At 39.2% G+C, this 21,011-nt stretch overlaps 1 protein-coding gene across 3 annotated transcripts in view; it reads right to left on the bottom strand.

The window, feature by feature from the left end:
- Window positions 1-3,343: 3,343 nt before the first annotated feature.
- Window positions 3,344-21,011, bottom strand: part of LOC108424192 (A disintegrin and metalloproteinase with thrombospondin motifs 2-like) — a 267,657-nt gene continuing 249,989 nt past the window's right edge. For 2 of the 3 annotated variants that reach the window (XM_017692032.2, XM_017692033.2), the window contains 6 exons: window positions 18,195-18,360; window positions 16,295-16,427; window positions 14,795-15,002; window positions 12,130-12,259; window positions 10,276-10,365; window positions 3,345-6,280 (listed from right to left, as the gene is read on the bottom strand). In XM_017692032.2, coding sequence (XP_017547521.2) covers window positions 4,113-6,280; window positions 10,276-10,365; window positions 12,130-12,259; window positions 14,795-15,002; window positions 16,295-16,427; window positions 18,195-18,360 — 2,895 coding nt within the window. In that variant the 3' untranslated portion in view covers window positions 3,345-4,112. Of the gene's footprint in view, window positions 6,281-10,275; window positions 10,366-12,129; window positions 12,260-14,794; window positions 15,003-16,294; window positions 16,428-18,194; window positions 18,361-21,011 lie in introns of all 3 variants that reach the window. The other variant, XM_037540729.1, reaches the window with a different exon arrangement.

Here is a 21,011-nt window from a genome sequence, read left to right as displayed (position 1 = left end):
TTGAAACAGTGAAAAACAAAGTGAACTAAAGCTTTATTTTGCTATTCTCTTTTATAAATATCAATTAAATATTACAAACTCTGCCGTAGTTTTTTTTCTCCATTATTTCAAGAATTCTGTTAACAGTAAGTGAATATAATGATGAATATGCTGGCTAATATCTAATCCAATGAGTCTTTTTGAAGTTTTCAGCCTTGAGATTGTATAATAACCCAAACCTCGATGTTATACAGCTTTATCCATCAGCTTAGAACCCTCTACAGTTCCACTCATCGTTCTGGACGCATCTCACATTTCTTCATTTTTAATTTATTCCATCTGAATAATTACTTCAAACTTGTGAAGTTGAACAGAACTAGCATATCAGAAGCTTTTTTATATACTGTCTGCAACCAGACTGCTCTTATATGATTAAAAAAATTCATTTTATACCAAAGTTTTGAACAGTAGTGTTTAATCGTGGAAAGTAACTACAGCTTAAACAGGCCTAAAGAAAAAGTGGTAGTGTAATCTCTGCTCATAGAAATTGCTAAATGGCACCATCTGCTGGATCTCAGACTTTCTGTACTACTGATCTGAATTACTGCAATTAATACAGAAAGATTTCAATTTAGAAACTGCCTCCAAAGTGTAAAGTGCCAGAATTAAAATAATTTTTCAAAAATACTATCAGAATTAGAGCCGCAGTGCCCTCCTTGATATTTGGAACAAAGACATAAATGCACTCCACAGTTTTAAGTGTGTACACAAACAAGTCACATGAGGTTAAAGTGCATGCCTCAGATTTTAAAGGGTGCTTTTTGTGTATTTTAGCTTTACCATGCAGAAATTAGAGCACTTTATATATGTAGCCTCCCTTTGAGTAAATTATAGACTAAGAACAGTAACTTAGTCATCTTTAGTACTTCATTGCATATCCTTTCCATTCAATGACTGTTTAAAGATCATAACGCTTAGACATTACCAGACGTTAAGTATCTTCTCTGCTAATGCTCTACTAGGGTTGTGCTGCAGCCTTCAACTCCTGCTTGTTTCAGGCCTTGTTTACCCCCTTACATCCTTAACTTTTAATGTAAGTTAATTCAGAAAGATTTTATTTCATGCCGAGTCAGCACCTGTAGTAGTCACATAGGCCCAAGCCTTAACACTCCCACCACCATGTTTCACAGATGACCTGGTTTGCTTTGGATCTTGGGCAGTTCCTTCTTGTTGCCATGAGTTAATCTTTGCTTCATCTGTTCAGACCTTTTTCCAAAACTTTGCAGGCTCTTTTAAGCACCTTTTACCAAACACTAACCTGGAGATCCTGTTTCTGTTGCTAACTGCTGGTTTACATCTTGCAGTGTTGCCCCTGCACCCTGTACATGAAGTGTTTTGTTGATGGTAGTCACTGACAAATCCACACCTACATTCTGCCAAGCTACAGCTACTAAAGGAGAACCCTACCCTGGCCACTCGTGATAATTTAAACATCTGGCATTTTTATATACATTTTTATGGCTGTATTGGTTCAAAAACCAATAATGCAGTGGGACCCCCAGACCACTAACAGAAGCATCCAACATCAGGCACGTTTAGGCCAAATGAAATACTGCGTATTATGTTATTAGACAGAATAACATGCTGTCAAAGCATTCTTGCAGAAGATAAAATTTATTTCAGTTCTGATGTATTTTTTTTCTTGCTTTCTACAAATAATATATACAAAAAAAAAAATAGTTACAAGTCTCACTTATGGGGATATTGCTCTTATCCTGACAAGTATAAAAATATACAACCAACTGATCAGCTTTATATTTCAACACAAGGTGCTTAACAAGTACGAAAGATAAGCTGAGAGCTTTTTGTCTTCCAACAAAATGAATAAAAACAATATTGTGCATCCCTGAATTTGTCAAACAACTAATCAATAACAACAAACGTCCACTAATGTTGTTCATTTTCTTTCACAATAAATACACTTCGTGCAGCAGAGATGCGACAGAGATGCGAGTCTTTGCTAAATAGAGGAAAATAAGAACTGATTCTGCCAAACTATTTTGGTCATATATTTATATGAAGAAGTGCTTGGATTTGCCCCGAAACATAGCTTAGAGTGAACTTAACATTGTCCCTAGGACTAACATTTAATATACAATATCCCTGTAGCACCAACAAAGTCTTGAAGGGGAAATTCCACTGAGAAATCCAGCATAATTTAACCATTAATATGTAAACAAAGCCATTCAGAGCAGTTTGATGTGAAATGCTGCATTCTGATTAAGTTGACTCACAGTGGTAGGAACCAGGTATCTGTAGGATTTAATGCCTTTGAAATAGGGGTCTCAAACTACCAAGAGAGCTTCATATAGCCGTCATGTATTTACAATTTAGCCGTAAATCTGGCTCACAAATATTTTTTTTTTTTTCAAATTTTCTGTGCAGCACACTGAGCAGGCATGAGTGTAATTTAGCTACAACTAACTTAGCTATTATTCATTTATAATGTAGACTGATAGTTAAATCTGCCTTCATGGATTCATTCATGACACAGCGGTAGATATAACATTGCAGAATTAAGGGTCACACTTTATTTGGATGGTCCCTTATAGCTGCTCTACAGATACTTAAATAATTAACATCCTTTCCGGTAGTGTTCAGATGATTATCAATAACATTGTAGTTTGGGTTAAGGTTAGGAGTAGGTCTAGGTTTAGCCTTGAGGTTAGGGTTAGGGTTAGGGATAGATTTAATAAACTCTTTCACACTGAACTTGTAGTTCAGTTGCATTTAATAGATATTTAGTTGAATGTTACTTATAAACAGACTGAGCATTTACAAAGCATCTACAGTGGACCAGCCAAATAGTCTTACTGAATTAAGAAATGAATGGAATTGTCAAACAAATTCACTGAGAATGCAGATTCAACTACTCTCTTCACTCATATTCAGTAGGAACGTGAATGCTATCACAATAAGAACCCCATATTATCCTACTGTTATAAGTTTCTGTATTTTATTAAATACAAAAATAGTATTTCTTTAGTACAATATATTTACACTACTACTACGACTACTACTATACTATAGTACTGCTAGTAGTAGTAGGACACAATGGTTACAAATATGCAGTTTTGAGATATGATTTTGGCCCAAAATGTATTTTAAAATACATGCAGGGCATTCTAAGGCAGTTAGTACCCAATGTAATAATGTTTGTTTCAGATTTATCACTATTTTGCCATCATCAACTCTACATATCAATGCTTGTAGGTTCACTGGTTGTTTTGGATAGTAAATAAAATAGCTATATTTGTGTTGTAAACAAGGTGACCCCTGGTTCCTATCACCACCACTGTAAAGAAATCAGAGACAGTAGCCACTCTAAATGACTTTGTTTACGTCTCGAACACTGAATTATGCAGATTTTTTTGGATGGAATTCCCCTTTAATAGCTCTTTCATACCCTGTGTGCAATTATCTAGAAAACTGAGGAAAATATATTGTGCTGTACATGAGTTTGAACTTATCAAGAACAAGAATCCAAATTCAAATGCTAATAGTTTAATTAATGAGTATTAAAATAAGGAATGCCATAAAGGAACTCACTGCCATTTACGCCGTAGAACAGCCACTGTTTTATCATGTCTACATGCATAATGGTGCATAACGAATAAGGTTGGCATGGTGTCTGTATCAGAGTTTTTCAAACCTAAATATTAAATCTTTTCATATATCATTCTGAATATGCATTTGCATAGAGAAAAATATGTGCCTGCTATATGTGTACAGTATGGGGTCTATGTGGAAATGCAGACAAAAATGTTTTTGTCACAGGATAAAATGGTATAGCTACAAATCCTTTTGGCCTTATTTCCTGGTTTCTACAAATATCGCTTTGAAGCAAAAGTTCTTTGCGTTCTAAGCAAGTGTGCAAACATTTGCTAGTGGTTTTGCTCCACAAAGTTCAGTTTGCCATGCTTTGGACAGTGAACGTGGGGAAGCACTCTGTGGCAGTGATGGTACCATGACGCGTGAGCTCAACCATCTTCCAGTACTTAACCCAAGCACCAAGACAGAGTGTGGATTTCATTGCATAGACACATCTCTCTATAAGAGAAACCAGGCCGGGCTCAGACGCTCTGAGCTCTTTTCATTCGCCGTAAAAAGTTCCGCTTCTCCTCAAGCAGCTCCTGTATGCGCTTGTTGCGTGTTCGTTCGTGCAAGAAGATGCGGCTTCTCCGGTGAATCACATTGCTCTCAGGGAACTCTGTGTCCAACCCGGTGATTCGGAATGGAACTTCAATAGCATTGTTTTCCTCTTCTCTTTCAGGTGGTCTGGATGTGGTTGTGGTTGTCTTTTGTGTTGTTGATGGCTCCTCTATTGTGGTCATTGTTGCAGTCATCATGGCTGGCCTCATAATGGATGTCTTTGTCATGGGCACTGTTGTCGATGCCGTTGTTATGGGCAATGTTGTTGGTTTTGTAACAGGTGTTGTTGCCATGGCAGCAATTTCTTCAGGTGTTTTAGTTTCTCCTTTGCTTGTTGTCAATATTAAGGGTGCGCTAGCATCCCCAGACATTGTGGCATCCAGCCAACCTGATGTGGTGAACTCTTTTTCTTCATCTCCATTGCCCACTGTGGTCTGGAACTCAGGAGGTTCACCACTGCTGACCAGTGTGTCCTCAAGTAGGGTCATGCTGCTGGACAAGCCTTCTGTACTAGTGACACTGTTGCTAATTTCATTAGTGCTAGCTGTCACATCATCACTAATATCAAAGATGACGTTGACACCGGTGGTCACCGCTGCAGAAGACATGCCTAGCTCTATGGGGAAGATATTCGATGTGGTCTTAGAGATACTGGGTGTTGTAGTTTGTTCATTAATAGGATACAAAGTGGCAGCAATAGCAGCTGTAGATGTTGCAAAGTATGTATAAGACCAGATATTGTGTCCTGTGGTTGTAAGCGGAGAAGTACCTGCTGCAGTGGTCCTTGGACGTCTGGAAGCAGGTAGTGTTGTGGTTTTCTTTTGGGTAGAATTGGGGCTTTTGGCAGTAGGCGGCTTTGCAGTTTTCTTCTTAGCAGAACTGGGTATTTTGGCATTAGGTGGCGTTGTGGTTTTCCTCTGGGCAGAATTGGGGCTTTTGGCCGTAGGTGGTGTTGTGGTTTTCTTCTGGGCAGAATTGGGGCTTTTAGCAGTAGGTGGTGTTGTGGTTTTCTTCTTAGTAGAACTGGGAATTTTGGCAGTAGGTGGTGTTGTGGTTTTCTTCCGGGCAGAATTGGGGCTTTTTGCAGTAGATGGCGTTGTGGTTTTCTTCTTAGTAGAACTTGGAATTTTGGCAGTAGGTGGCGTTGTGGTTTTCTTCCGGGCAGAATTGGGGCTTTTTGCAGTAGGTGGCGTTGTGGTTTTCTTCTGGGCAGAATTGGGTCTTTTAGCGGTAGGTGGCGTAGTGGTTTTCTTCTGGGCAGAATTGGGGCTTTTTGCAGTAGGTGGCGTTGTGGTTTTCTTCTGGGCAGAATTGGGTCTTTTTGCAGTAGCTGATGTTGTGGTTTTCTTCTTAGTAGAACTGGGAATTTTGGCAGTAGATGGCGTTGTGGTTTTCTTCTGGGCAGAATTGGGGCTTTTACCAGTAGGTGGCGTTGTGGTTTTCTTCTTAGTAGAAATGGGAATTTTGGCAGTAGGTGGTGTTGTGGTTTTCTTCTGGGCAGAATTTGGGGGTTTTGCAGTAGGTGGTGTTGTGATTGTCATCTGGGTAGAACTGGGGCTTTTGGCAATAGGTGGCATTGTGGTTGTTACCTGGGTATAACTGGGGCTTTTGACAGTAGGTGGCATTGTGGTTGTTACCTGGGTATAACTGGGGCTTTTGGCAGTAGGTGGCATTGTGGTTGTTACCTGCGTATAACTGGGGCTTTTGGCAGTAGGTGACATTGTGGTTGTTACCTGGGTATAACTGGGGCTTTTGGCAGTAGGTGGCATTGTGGTTGTTACCTGGGTATAACTGGGGCTTTTGGCAGTAGGTGGCATTGTGGTTTTTATCTGGGTAGAACTGAGACTTTCAGCAGTAGGTGCCATTGTGGTCTTCATCTGGGTAGAACTGGAGCTTTTGGTGGGGCTGGAGGGCACCCCATTGGTCAGTCTTGGAGTAGTAAATGGAAGGCTGTTAGGTGCAGTGGTTCTTGTGGTGCTCGTGGTGTTGCAGGACTTGCAGCATATGCGCTGGAAGCCCGGCAGTGAGCAGTACTGGGACAGTACCTCCATCTTGCAGAACGCTGAGCGGTCACCATTACACCGTTGCTCTGCAATACAACAGAGTAGAATAGTCAGACTGGGTTAAACAGACACACACTGAAAATACTACATATTAACCCTTAGAAGTCACATTTACTGCAATAACTAAAGCACGCTTACATTTTAGATTCATTATTGTTCACCATGAGAAATACTGTCGACAACGTAGCCGTTAATGTTTCCATCAACTGTACATTTGATATTTTATAGTAATTTAAATTCGTAGACAAACAGAAAAAAGTGCAGACTTAAACCTGCATGCAAGAATGTAAATTGAATGTATATTTAATTTACTATTTAACCATGCAATTAATTATGTAATTACTAGGGCTGTTAAAGTTAACACAATAATAATGGACCAATTTTTTTTTTATATCATTAATGCATATTCCTAGTTTGACCCTTCAAACCATCTGTAGTCATCCAGACTGAACATAGTAATAACAAAGTAGAATCCATGAGCTGTACAAGCAAAAGAGACAGCGAGAAGCTACAATCATACAGGAACTGGAGCCATTGATGTATATATATATATATATACACAATATATGAACTCAGTGGTTGGAACGTGCAACTACTGTTGCTCTCGCTGGACGCTGGTGATGAAAACTAGAAACTGTATTCACTCTGTGGACACGTTCATGTTCAACCATGAAAAAAAAATAACTGAATTGTATTGTATTGTATTGAAAGTATTGAATGCAGTAAAGCTCTTTGCAATTGCTTTTCGCAATGAAAAATCTTTCTTTAGGGTCAAATGTGATAAATGCGACAGAGCAAATAAGACAAATGTGATTTATCATAATTAAATAAACAAAACAACGTAATTAAACTAAAGGGCTCATCATAGAAATTTTCCTCACTTCAGACTCTTTAAAAATAAAAAAAATTATGTTTTATGTAAACATAGTCAAAATTTCAAAACTTACCGTGCAATTCATACCGTCGATTTATGGATATTAAAGGCAAAAAGAGCAGTTAAGCCCCGCCCTTTTCATGAATTTTTCAACATAGACTCCTTTATAATGAGCCACAAAACAGGGCAGCCAATCAGAACAGAGGTCAGTCTTAAAGGTACAGTAACAACAAACTGTTTGATTCTTAGGGATAAAGAGTGGATGAAAAATGATCACGTAAAAATGAACCATGACTGTTTTGCTGCAAAAAATAAATAAAAACATCATTTAACAGCCCAAGTAATTACCTGTAAAAGTTATGTAAGGCAAAACAACAACAGCTCTACACTTCTAAGGGTTAATTGCAGGGGAACACAGTGGTATGCCAGCATACTTTCAAAGTACAAGGAAAGAAAAGCTGAAATAAGCAGAAACAGAAAGTTGCATGGAGCAGTAACAGTAAAGCAGATATAAGAAAGACAGGAAAGATTATGAACCAACCATTGACCAACACCAGAATGTCTGTAATGATAATACATCATCAAATTCGGTGAATCAATTCACCGCATTTACTCAAATCACAACAGCGCAGTCTTCTTCTCTTTTTATAACACATTTTTATTCCTACTTTTGCAGTTGTTCATGACAGAAACTGAAACAATGAGATGCACTCCTCCCCTTAAATATATAGATATAGAGATCTCTTCAGAAAAATAAATCGACTGTATCGAAAGGTACAAGTTCACAGTAACTTTGGTAAAACACTTCATTACTTGGAGACCAGTCAGTCCATTGGTAAATCAAACCACATAAATAAGTAAATAAATAAATAAGTAAATAAATAAATCAATATCGGTCATTGGATAAATAAAATACAGGATTTTTCGATGATGATGTAAAAACTGGCATGGCACACATAAGTGTCATATATTAAACATTTACAAAACATTAATAAAGTTTTTCCCTGATAAATCAAAGTGCATATAGACGCAGTGCACGTTAAGTCCATCTGAATGATTTTTTCCCCCCCAAAAAACGTTTTTTTCCCCCCAAACTTTAGCCAGCCAAGACACAGCAGGCCAATAGAAGTAACCCGACAGTTACTCATAGCATATAATATTAGCTTTTTTCTGATAAGTAAGGAGTTAACAGTCATAAACGTTATTAAATACAGTCAACACCAATGTTTATTTACAATATCGCACTGCGAGGTCTGGCTTTTCCCCCCAAGTTTTTGCCCCACGGCGCTTTTTTTTAGCACGAAACTTCGGATAGCTCGCTACATAGTCACAACAGAAATGTGTTTCACAATACAATGACAAGTCTGAAGTGATAAAGAGATGCCAAGTGTCGCTCCGCCTTGTTTTTTTAAGTCCCCCCCACCCCAAACCCACCGGGTAGTCACGTTGCGCATGTGTTACGTGGGTCGGTTGCTTGGTTTCTTTAACACTGTTTGTTTAGAAGCTGCCTCTGGTTCCGTGTGATACGATAACGTTTCTATGAGTAAAGCCATACGTTCGCAGATAAAATGCCGATACATTCAAATCCAGTGTAAGGCATTGTTCTCACGCTCACAATAATGAAAGCCGGATGACGAAACAAATGAAGGTGTGTGAGGTATTTTTTCATGGATCACTTCCTTTCGTGAGTCCGTCGTAAGTGAGAGAAACAGCCGCGGTCGAAAGCGCACGCGCGCTCAATCACACGCAAGAAAAAACGAACGAAAAATAAAAACGCAAGCTCTCATCACTTTTCGGGATGTGAGGGCTGGGAAATGTTCCTGACATAAAGAGTGATCCTCTCACCACTAAGGTGAGGACGGAATGGGAAAAAAAAAACGTTAAACCGCTTCTCTCTGGAAAAAACGGAAAAAAAAAACGGAGAGGCAACTGGCTGAGCAAGTCCTGCATAATATAGATCTACCCCCTTTCCCCAAACACTTACGTACTTTTATTAAATACTTCTGTAATTCATGTAAAATCAATAAAAAAGTACACATAACAGTCAAGGATTAAAGCGATCAATAGCAGTCAAAAGGTTAGGCAAATAAGCTACAGCTTATTTATGGTAAAACAAATTATTAATTCATATTATTGGTATTCGTATAGATTTATAGATTCATATAGATTCATATAGATTTATAAATACAAATATATTCATATGTTCCTTTAAAGTTCGCAAGCACAAATAAGCTGCATTTATTGAACTTTTTTCTCTTTTTTTTAACAGTCGGAGAGGATGGAGGATGAGGTGGTTATGGCAATCGATCGTGTGCAGTAAAACCCTGTTTTTTTTTTTTTTTTTTAATATATATCACCTGGACGGTCCACCTCATGGTCACCATCGGCCACCGTCGGCATGCGACGCGGCACTTCAACAGTACTTCCCATGTTTACAGCTTAAATCGTATGATCTCGTTTTCAGTCTGAGAATGAACTAGGATGTGAAATGAGCACTTAGCAAAGATTTTCTTGTTTTTTTTTTGTTTTTTTTTTTTACCTCATTGTGACAGGTTCACATTCACAATAAAGCTTTAGTAATGTTTTTTTTTTTCCAGACACTTCTTTCCTCTCACGCTTGTAAGCTCCGGCGGCGCTTTGTCGAATTGGCCGCCCACAGAGCGCAACCAACAGCTCCGAGATGGCAGCCAATCACAAGGCTCCATCCCAAATACTCCTCGACTCCTCGAGCTGCCGATCCAATCGCAAACCCGACCGTCCACTGACAAACTTCAAGCTTTTGTGTTTTGTTAACAATTTCTGACTGGCCAGCGTTCACAACACAGAGCTCCACAAAGGAGAGAGAGAGAGAGAGAGAGAGAGAGAGAGAGAGAGATAAAGAGAGAGAGAGAGAGATAAAGAGAGAGAGAGAGAGAGAAAGTGAGTGAGTGAGTGAGAAACGGAGAAATCTCCCTCTTTCAGAGATGCCCCCGGAAAAAGAGGACCACGACCCAGGAAAATAGAAGCACGCGAGCCTTGGAGCTCTGGGGGGAGAGGGGGCTCAGGGGAGTTTGCCCAGCAGAGCGAAGCAGAGGGAGAGTGGCAGGCTCCAGCTGAGAGAGGAGAGAGAGAGCAACGAGATGGCCCGGCTGGACAGGGATGCTTTACTTGGGATCCTCTGCACTGGGTACTTGGGGTCGTGACGCGAAAGCCACTGGATCAGGAAGTTACCGTGCTTGTTGAAGTCCGACATGCTCTCTAAAGCAGTGCAGAGAGAGGGGGAAGAGGAAGAGAGAGAGAGAGAGAGAGAGAGAGAGAGGAGAGTGTGTATGTGTGTGACAGAGAGAGAGAGAGAGAGAGAGAGAGAGAGAGAGAGAGAGTCAGAGAGAGAGGGAGAGAGACACAGAAAGAGAGGGGGAGAGGGGGTAGATAAAGAGATAGAGGAGGAGAGACAGGAGGGAAAGAGAAAGAGAGATAAAGACAGAGGGGAGACAGAGTTTGAGATAAAGGTAAGAGAGAAAGGGGAGAGAGAGAGTGAGTATTATCCAAACAATCTCATCAACTCACATATTACTAAAAAAATCATCTTGCTATTATTATTATTATGATTATTATTATGATGATTATTATTATTATTAAACAATGCCAGAGGCAGCCATAAATGATAATAAATAAAATGTTTATAATTATTTATATTTACTGTTTCCTAGCTATTTCTGATGCTCATTAAAACTAATATGAATTAACATTAATATTAGTATATCATTTAAAGAGGTTTTGCAAGAAAACAAGAATGGACTGGTGACACGTCCAGGGTATTTCCTGCCTTCCGACCAATAACAGCTGGGCTAGGCTCCAGCACCCCTCACGACCCAGGAGGATAAGTGTTAAAAATGTGTGTGTGTGTGTGTGTGTGTGTGCCTTTGCTGCACACACTCTTATAGATGCTATCTACACATAAATGCATTCATAAACCACTTGTATGCATCGTGTGCATGTGTGTGTGCTATGAATGTACTGTTACTGTTGTATTGCTACTATTTAAAGTGTTACTGACAATTTACATGATGTCATGAGTCTTTTAGGCTACATTTACACAGCAACTAAAAGTAGCCCAAATCTGATTTTCTCACCAAATCCAATTTTTTTGTTTAGCTGTTCACATTATCTTATAAATGTGATCTGAATGTGATATCAGTCTGAACAGATCATGCCCCCAAACCGACCCCATGCACAAAAGAACAACACTTCATGTGGCTCGTCCAGAGGTAAACAATCAAGATGACTAGCGAAAACTAGTCGCTCTCAGTTTTGTCTTTGCCAGCATCACAGGAGCGATTATGAAGTTCCAGTGGTTGGTCCACTTCTTTGGTTCGTGTCCTCGGGTTCTTTAAATTGTTCTCAGATGCTGCAGCCTCTGGCTCCTCCGGCTGTGCTCGGCCGTTTTTATGAGTCTATGAGTCTCTTCTATTTTTTTGGTATAGAAACATCAGCCTAAATGTTAATGAGTTTTAGCAGCGCAAAATGATGACAGATGTCGAGTTGTACCGACATAAAAGTCGTATGAATTCCGATCTGGCTGTTCAGACAGAGTCGCATTGCTGCAGATGGGATACATATCAGATTTCAGTTCCACATATTAAAGCGTCTCAAATTGGAATTGAAAATGTCAGATTCAATGCATTTTTTTGCTGTTCACACAGCCACACAGATGACACATCTGTGTCACATATGAGGAAAAAGATCGGATTTGGCCCACTTTTACCTGCTGTGTAAACATAGCCTTAGAGTATGTGGCCCTGGAGTGCATCATTAACATTATTAAAGATGTTCAGAAACTACAAAACTAATCTGGAAGGTGTGAGACTCAGGGTCACATATGAGGACCGAAGATTTTGTGATTTAGCCACGTATCTCAGATCACAGGTCCATAAGTATAAACCCCAGAGGGAGTCTATCTGCTGCTGCGGTTCAGCTAGAGTGACAGGTTGTTTCGGACAGGGTGGGTGGGTGTGTACTCACTGGGGCACGGATCCATTCTGCACGGTCGCAGTGCTGCTGGTTTGGAGTCCAGACAGAGGCCGATGGTGTTGTCCCGAGTGTGACAGAGTACCTGCCTCTCCTGAGTACCATTACCACACGACACTGAACACTGCACATACAAACAAATTACAGAGGACAGAAACAACACATTATCTCTGTTATAAAATACAGTAAGTTTATTTGGCAAACTGACCCTTAAACTCCCAAAACTGTTATCAACTCTCAGGAGTCAAATATGGCATAGGTCACAGTCGGCAACCCAAATGTTAAGAAGAGCCATTTTGTCCTTTCAACAAAAATCAAACCACCACAACATTTTATGTCCATTTGACCATCATGGCTGTAAATGCCTTAGTATGTTCTAATGTACTAATATAGGCTGAAAGATATGATATGAATGAAAATCCAGACTCACTTTGCTCTGCTGTAAGCTTTAGCCACTTTTCTCGCATCTCTAGCAGGAAACTTTTCCCGCAATAGTGGAGCAATTTCTTATAAAAATGTTTCTCAACGTTCGACTTTTTACAAGGCTGAAGTCATTTCTCAATTATCAGCTTCTTGTTAAAATTTTTCCGATCCACCTTAAATGGTTTCTGAGGAGCAAGAATGTAACTGCTGTACCATTTCAGGTGGAATGGGAAAATTCATACAAGAAGCTGGAGAACGAGAAGCTGATTTCAGCCTCGCGACGTTAGTGTTTGACAGTTTCTTGTTGCAGATTTAACATTACAGGAAACCAGCTGGAGTGATTATAAATATAAGTCCATTCGTCTTCGAATGATTGATGTTCGTCTTAAATCTCACTCTTTGTCGGTTCTTTAGCGACTAGCTAGGTGAGATTGTCTGCATTGCTATGGTGACCAGCAGTCTGTACGCCAGTCTTCAGGGTTAAAGGGTGAATCAGCAGTTCTAGATTAACTCCAGCGTTTAAGACCATTTATTGTTAAACTGTGTTGAACGATCAGCAGAGCTTGATTTTACTGTAAAGGAGGATTATTTTATTTTTACCTAAGCATCTAATTCTGCTGTGGAGCTGCAACAGGGCAGTAAAAGAGACGCATGCAGCTCAAGGACACGGGAAGTGGGGGTGATTTCAGGATCGTTAAATTGCAACTGCTAAAAATAATTTTAAAGTCATAACATGAGCATAGTAAAAACATGTTTGCTTGTTTTAAAAAGAGTATTTGTTTTTATTTGTATGTTTTATTCATACACCGACCAGCCACTTCCTTGAGTTTATCTATTTACACTCACTGTTCAGTTTATCAGGTCCACTTATCATACAGGTGCATTTTGCTGTTTTACAATTACAGACTGTAGTCCATCTGTTTCTCTGCACACTGTATGAAGAATATGCAGATATTGTGTTGGCTAAGGTTACATACCCAATAACTCAATAACAATATATCATATCCAATTCATCCAGTAATCATCAATCCCTCTTTCATAAACTGGATTAGATGTTTTGGCGTAGGGGAAATTTTAAGCAGTGCAGGTCAGTTGATTAAGACTAGAGTCTAAAAAAAATCCTCCTGGACCAGTTTAGTATGGTCAGTCAGGTGATGGAGGTTAAGCTTATCGTTTAGGACCTGGAGAGAATGATTAGCATTAATGGCTATTCTTTTCAGCGGGTTTTGCTTAGCAACGTGACATGTCATATATACCTGACATGTATTTGTCTCATGGGCACCATAAATTGAGCCAATGATAGCAGTTGTACATTCCGTGAATGACCAAGACAAGATTATTAGGAATCAAAGTCTATGCACATTAATGATCTGATGATATATAGCAATCGGCCGCTAGGGCTAGCTGTGAAGACTTGATCAATCAAAACATATACCTGTCCACTAGACAACAAGCTGGTGGTTAGCATGTTAGCAAATTAGCATGGCTGAAAAGTCCTTCCAAAAACTTCATTTAAGTATGTAGATGTGTGTTTATTGAAAGCATTACATGCATTTCACTAGCTACCTTGTTTTCCTTGTGTTGTGGTTTGTAATGCAGGCATTAAAATAGCACAAACTAGAAGATGCTTTTGATAGCTTCAGATTAGAGGCCTGTACTCCCTCCAGCACTCCTGCTGGACCCACATCTTGCAATTTCCTGCAGTGTAGGAATACTTTTCAGTGCTGTGAGTGGGAGCAGGCCGGTAACCAGCCAAACCCCCCCCCCCACCACAGTAGTGAAAAGAGAGGAATCCCGCAAATGAATGAATATCCTAATTAAAGTAGAACAATCACTAAGTCACTACAAACACTACAAATAATAACAGTAAAACAAAGTTAATGAAGGTATCGTTAATGCTAAGCGTAGCAAAATACCAAACCCATAACTGCTCTGTGGTTTAATTCTTACTTTGTATTTACTGGCAATAAATGCTGTTTGGTGAAGCTACTTCACAGTGAGCCTGAAGGCCATAACTACTGCATTATTTCAGCAGAGAATAATGTATTTCTGAATGAACTATGTCAAATATTGAATGTCAGTTTGCCTTGATGGAACTGCGGGTGGGAGCGGGAATGTTTCAATTCCAGGAGGGTGCAGGTAAAATGGGTCCAGCCTGGCCAGATGAGAAGACTGTCAGATTTCTGTGTGTGTGTGTGTGTGTGCGCGCATGTGTGTAGATTAAATAGAGTTATACCTGTGACCAAGGCCCCAGTTTCCACTCTGCAGGGCAGAGCATGCGGTTGCAGTCACGGCGAGATTCTGGACGCTCATCACTGCAGTAGCGGCTGCGTATGGACTTGAACTTGCCGTCGCCCAATGGCTGGACGCAACGAACAGAGCGAGTCTGAGTGCCGGACCTGCCGCAGGACTTGCTGCACTCGCCCCACTCTCCAGCCACCCAGCTACACACACAGACAACATCTATTCACTTAGAACCCAAGATTCCTGAGTCATGAAGTCCATGAAGAACACTTTTATTCTGAGTATAAATCACAGAGGTTGAGTATTGTTGAGCGTAGAAGGCATAGCAGAAGTTCACGGTGGAACTTTAGCTGTTTGAACTCACTGTAAAAAAACAATACTGGTTAGATATGTATGCAAGACACATTTCCTGTCAAAACCTTGTTTTAATTTTTGATATGGAGAAACCGTATATACAGGGAGAGTCAAAAGTCACAGGACACCATTTTTTTATTTGATCTTTTTATGCTGTCAAAAGCCTCTGCTGAAGGTGGTGTTTGTTGCGGATTTTCTCAGCATACACAATTTGAGATGACCCCAGAGTTAAAAATCGATAATAAAAATAAAAAATTAAATAAAACCTGTCCTGTGACTTTTGACTCACCCTGTATATGAAAAAAAAACAACAACAAAAACCTGTCTCATGGACCAGGATTCCTTGGCTTGCCAGCTAACTTTAAGCTTAGCTGTCTCGTGATGGTGGACCACTTTTTACTGGAGTACGTCACCATGGCAACTTATGTTACAAGGTTTACCTGCTCATGGAGTGGACCTCTTCTTTTCGATGCTGATGTCAAAACAAAGTCCCTTTGTTTTTAAAAATAAATTTAAAAAGTTTTTGACATCGCTTAAAATCCAAAATTACTTGAAAAAAATTCAGGTTCCATTGACTTGCATTAAACGTAAAGTCAAATAGCCATTTGTTGTTCAAATTTTCCTTCTTTGGTTTAGCACTAGAACTAAAACATCCCTAAAAACTAGAAGTCAATAGTCGCCCACACCTTTTCTCAAAAATAAAAACCCCAAACGTCTTTATTAAGGTCACACAGGCTTGTAATTGTGGTTTACAGCATAGCATAACTTACTGTGAACTACAAAAACTGAAAAAAAAAATTCAGCTGAACAGCAAATGCACAAAAATTTGACTTCCTTTTGCACAATGTCAGTACATGAATTCAGTAAAACACTTGTAGCAGTGAACGTTTTTATAGAGTACAGCAAGTCATACTGCATCATATGCCACGTAGACAAATCTGCACAATCTCAACAAAGACCTGGAGGAAGTTTGAGGGGACTGAGAAAAGTTTTGTGGATGTATCCACAACACAGAAGACACTTTTTATTTCACCTGACTGAAACGTGAGAGTGACAATCAAATATTAAACTGCAAATGTAAAAAATAAGTGCCCAGAAACTTTGATGGACAGTGTTTGCCACACACACACTTACTTACATGGGCAGAGCACACTCTCTTAGGTAGCAATCTCGGTAAATGGCAGGGGGCTTTTTGATTTTGTCACAGAAGCGCCGGTGCACCAGCCTCATCTCAGCGTTCTTGCGGCAGCCGTAGCGCGTTGTCTGCGTACCTGCACCACACACAGTGAGTGGAACCACACGCAGATGTTTATGCAGCAGCAGCAGGGGAGGTAAACACACTTACACACTGCTATTTTTAAAATGTCTCAGCATCTCAGCTGCTTCCTTGCAACACTTTTCCAACAACTGTAAACCAGCTGCTGGAAAAAAAAAACACAGAAAATGCACTGCATATGGTTAATGTTGTAAAATACTGTCTCCTTGGAAATATATATAAATATCTAAAAATAAAAATGAAAAAAAAAATGGTTATGTAACAACCAGATTATGGTTATGGTATATGGTAAATCTGGTTATGTAACAAAAAGCCTGAAACATTAGTAGTCAAATTTATGCTAGTCCACATGTCATGAAATAGTATAAAAAATTTAATCTTATTTTCTCATAATAGTAATATTATATTGATATTAAAATTTTGAACATAGTGCATATGTCTTCAAATTCTGACCTGGAATCCATTCTCCAGTCCTCACTGATACTTAAATAAACTGTTGATGTAACTCAATGTCCATTTAGTGTCATAGTTTCTGGTAATTACACAATCCAGGACCAGAAACATCAGCTAGATGTAAGAAGCATTGCCTACACTTGTCTTATGCAGACACATTAGCTAATTACACAAAGTTCTTAAAATTAAGTAAGAAATTTTTTGAGAGAACTGCAACGTTTTAAAGCTCTTTCTATTAAAAAACAAGTTTCATTACAACTTTTACTTATTTATTTTTTCAATTAGATATCAGTCTAACTTTATAGTCTTAAACATTAGTCAACATTTCAAAACACTCCACTTAAAATAGCAGCATATGAATTTTACACAAATAATTGTAGTCTAATCTTAAAATAAATGTAATTTTAATTAATAATTTTTGTTGTTGTTGTTTATTTCACAGTAAATTTCCCAGAGTATTGAGCTTATTTCAAGACATTTTGTACCAAATGAGGTTTTAAGAAAATGTAAGATTCATATCTTTGCTCTCAGAGGAAAACCTTGTATCTCCAACATGGTAACTTTACAGGAGAAGCAAAAAAACTCCTTTACTTTTAATGTAAGTCAATGGAACCAGACTTTTTTTCTCCATATAATTTCAGGCCATTTCTTTTAGTCCCTTCATGAGGAAATTTACAAAGAGTTTAAAGGGTAACTTGTATTTTCAAATTATGTCAAAAATTGGAAATAGTCAAAAATGGAGACACAAGGTTTTCTTCCAACAACAGTGATATGCTAGTTTTTGCTCATTTTAGATTATGATTATGACATTAGATCAAATAGCCACTGTGCCTTCATCTAGTGAAATATTTACTGACTTTACAACATTAATATAATCTACATCTTTTTTCTTTAAGAAATGTTATTGCGTAATTTTATTTTATCTTTTTTTTTTATTATCACCATATTGGATCATTTTGCCTGATTATTATTTTTTCTATCTAGTATCTGTTTTTATTTTGTTTTTATTTCTGGAATTTTTTAGATCAGCTGATACCAACTTAATCTACAAAACTTTAAAATTGTTTTTAATGAAGCGCCCTTTAAGCAAAGCATCTAACTATGCTTATGGAACCCTCACATTGCTTCAAACTCTTGCCTATTAAAAGCTCACAGGTCCAAATCCCAAGACTGACTAACCTGGTTGCTCCCTTGGGCAAGACCCCTGAGCCCCTATCCTCCCTTGCATCAGTAACACTTTAAATAAGTAGTGCACTAAATGAAGAGAACATTTTGGATGTGGCCAATGATTAAAGTTGGGATACAGTACCACCCCCGCAGGTCTTGGAGCAGGGTGTCCACCTCTTTACCACCCAGGAGTAGGGCACTGCATTGTCAGGCACCATGTTGTTCTCGTTGGCCCCATCGCTCAGCCTGTCAATGTCTGTGATGTATTTGACCGACACCTTAGCTCTAGCTGAGCCATGCATCCGGATCTGGCAAATACAGACAGTGCTTTTAAGCCTTGGAAAGAGGACTTTTAAAGGTTTAACAGATTATAAAAATAATACTTTCCACCTGATTACTGTCAATTAATATGACAAATGAAAAACTGGGCATCACACAATACCCAACCTATAAGTTGTTGTTAAACAGTGATCGTTGCTGCCCTGGTTTCTCGGTAGGGTTGTTTATACGGGAAACTATACCCTTTGGGAAGCTTTTGAGAGATGCATGCTGGCACGCTTACCAATCTCAAAAACATCATGCACCCCTGACTACACCCTCTGCGGTTTGCTAGTAAAGCCAACTGTGAATGATGCTGCAAACACAAGCCTGTGCTACATTCTACAGCATGGGTGTCCAGCGATGGTATTAAGAGGGTCTTAACACAGCAGAGTTCATTGGTTCATTGGCTTCCATTTTCATGTACACACACTTCCAAGTGTTGTATTTTGTCAGTCGTGTGAGACAAACCTAAAACAAGCTAAATGTAAGGTTAGCATTAGCCTGGTAATATACCTCATATATTACACAGATGTGTCATCTGTGTGTCAGTGTGACCAGCAGAAAACACATTGAATCTGACATTTTCAATTCTGATTCGAGACACTTTCATGCATGGTACTGAAATCTGATTTCTGTCTTGATATGACTGAATGCGACTCAGTCTGAACAGCTAGATCAGAATTCATGTGACTTTTCCTCAATCTACCTCCACATTCCTCACAATTTTGCTCTAATGAGACCTCATAAATATTTGGAGTGATGTTTCTGTGCCTATAAGAGACTTATCCAAAACCCTCCATGTCAGAAGAGATTTCGAAAGAACTGGCCAAAAGTGCTCATAGGAGAAGCATCACAGAACAGTTAAAAGACTAAAAGCAAAGTTTAAAGAATGCGAAGACCAAGAAGTGACTGAGCTCTTTTTACAGTGAGCTCGAACACATTCTGGGTGATGAGCCCGGCAGTCAGTCAATAAAGCTTCATGATCACTCCTTTGATGCTGGCAAAGATGAAATGGAACCCTCCATGAGCAACTGGTGTTCGTTGGCAGTTGTGATTGTTTATCTCTGAATAAGCCACATGGAGCAACATGAAGCATTGATATTTTGCCCATGCGGGTCCGTTTAGGAGCTGATCTGTTCAGACTAATGTTGGATACAGGTCACATTTAAAAGATTATGAACAGCCAAACAAAAAAAAATCAGATTTAGTGAGAAAATCAGATTTGGGCCACTAAGTGTGGGGCCACGACTTAATAAGGTATATATGAAGCATTTTGTAACAAGTAAATATTCACATGTATGCCAGCAGAGTTAACAGTTTTTCTTGTAGTGCAGTTTTGCAGGACAGTGACTGGCCCCTACTCATTCTGCAAAGCCAAACGTGGCTGGTCATTTTGTATGTCAGCCAAATGCCCTAGGTAGTTCTTGGCCATGTTAAGGGACAAAACCCATCAGACTCTCTGGCAAAAAAAGTCTGGCTTTTGAGATCATTAGTTGTCAGGGTTAGTAGGGTTTGAGTAAGATTACCACCAAGCTGCGCTGGACTAAAGTCCCCTAGGACTTTAGAACTGGATACCCCTCTTTTTAGAGCATTTCAATTTGGTGCATGTCTGCTAATGATTCTGTTTGTTGACATGGGTTCTTTATTAATGTAATATATTAATCCCACAGTTCCTATGAACCAGGCTGTCTCAGCTGTTTGGGCCTGACTCCATCTGTTGATGGATCACTGATTTCCTGACAGACCAGCTGGGAAAGTACATCTCAGACTTTCTGACCCTCAGAGGTGGTGCTCCGCAGGCTTGAGTTCTTTGTACTCTGTTCTACACTCTAATTCATCCATGACTCAGCTGTCTCCACAAAATCTCCACACAGTCTTTCAAGATCCTCATAAAAATTATATCCCAGGATCTAGTCATCAAGAAGGTGCAGCAGAGGACATACTTTGTTTGGCAGTTGAAAACCTACCACAGGCTATAGACTGTTATGTCATTTTGGCATCAGTCCTTACATCATCCTTAAGTGTCTGGTTTGGATCAACAACCATACACAATAGGTTAAAACTTCAGACCATCAACTGAACTGCAAAAAAACTACTGGCCGGGAACTGCCCTTACTGAGGGGCACTAGCCCAGAGATGACCAGACAATCAAAACTAAAAGAGCACATAAACAGCATCTTCCCACAACTGTCCCCTACAGTTATAAACAACAGATAGTTCTTCAGCATTAAAAGTCCAGACTTATTACTGGCTCTCAGTAGACTGCTGTATTTTTATTGTATAAATATGTTTTCTATCAGTCACTAAAGTACAATGTCCTATCTGCATTTACACCATTTACTTGTAAAACATCATTATCTCTAATGTAATGTACAGTACCTGTCAGGTTTGGAGACACCTGATTAAATCTGTTTTTATAAACCTAAAGATGTTTTGATGTCGATGCTTATGCTTTATTCCTTACAGTGAAGTCTTGAAGCCTTTGTTTGAACTTATTTCCAACACAGTGTCTTTGACGTGACACAAAAAGCTATTCAAGTGCCAACAGCACCACCTTGTGGAGAATTCTCAGCCTGCTAAGTGTGAGTAAGTGAGTTACTAGCCAATGCTATGAGCCAACACACACACACACACACAC

Source organism: Pygocentrus nattereri, chromosome 8, assembly GCF_015220715.1.
Source record: "Pygocentrus nattereri isolate fPygNat1 chromosome 8, fPygNat1.pri, whole genome shotgun sequence".
Lineage (NCBI taxonomy): Eukaryota > Metazoa > Chordata > Actinopteri > Characiformes > Serrasalmidae > Pygocentrus > Pygocentrus nattereri.
The sequence above is the reverse complement of the archived record's forward strand: the minus strand, read 5'-3'. Positions and strand labels throughout refer to the sequence as shown.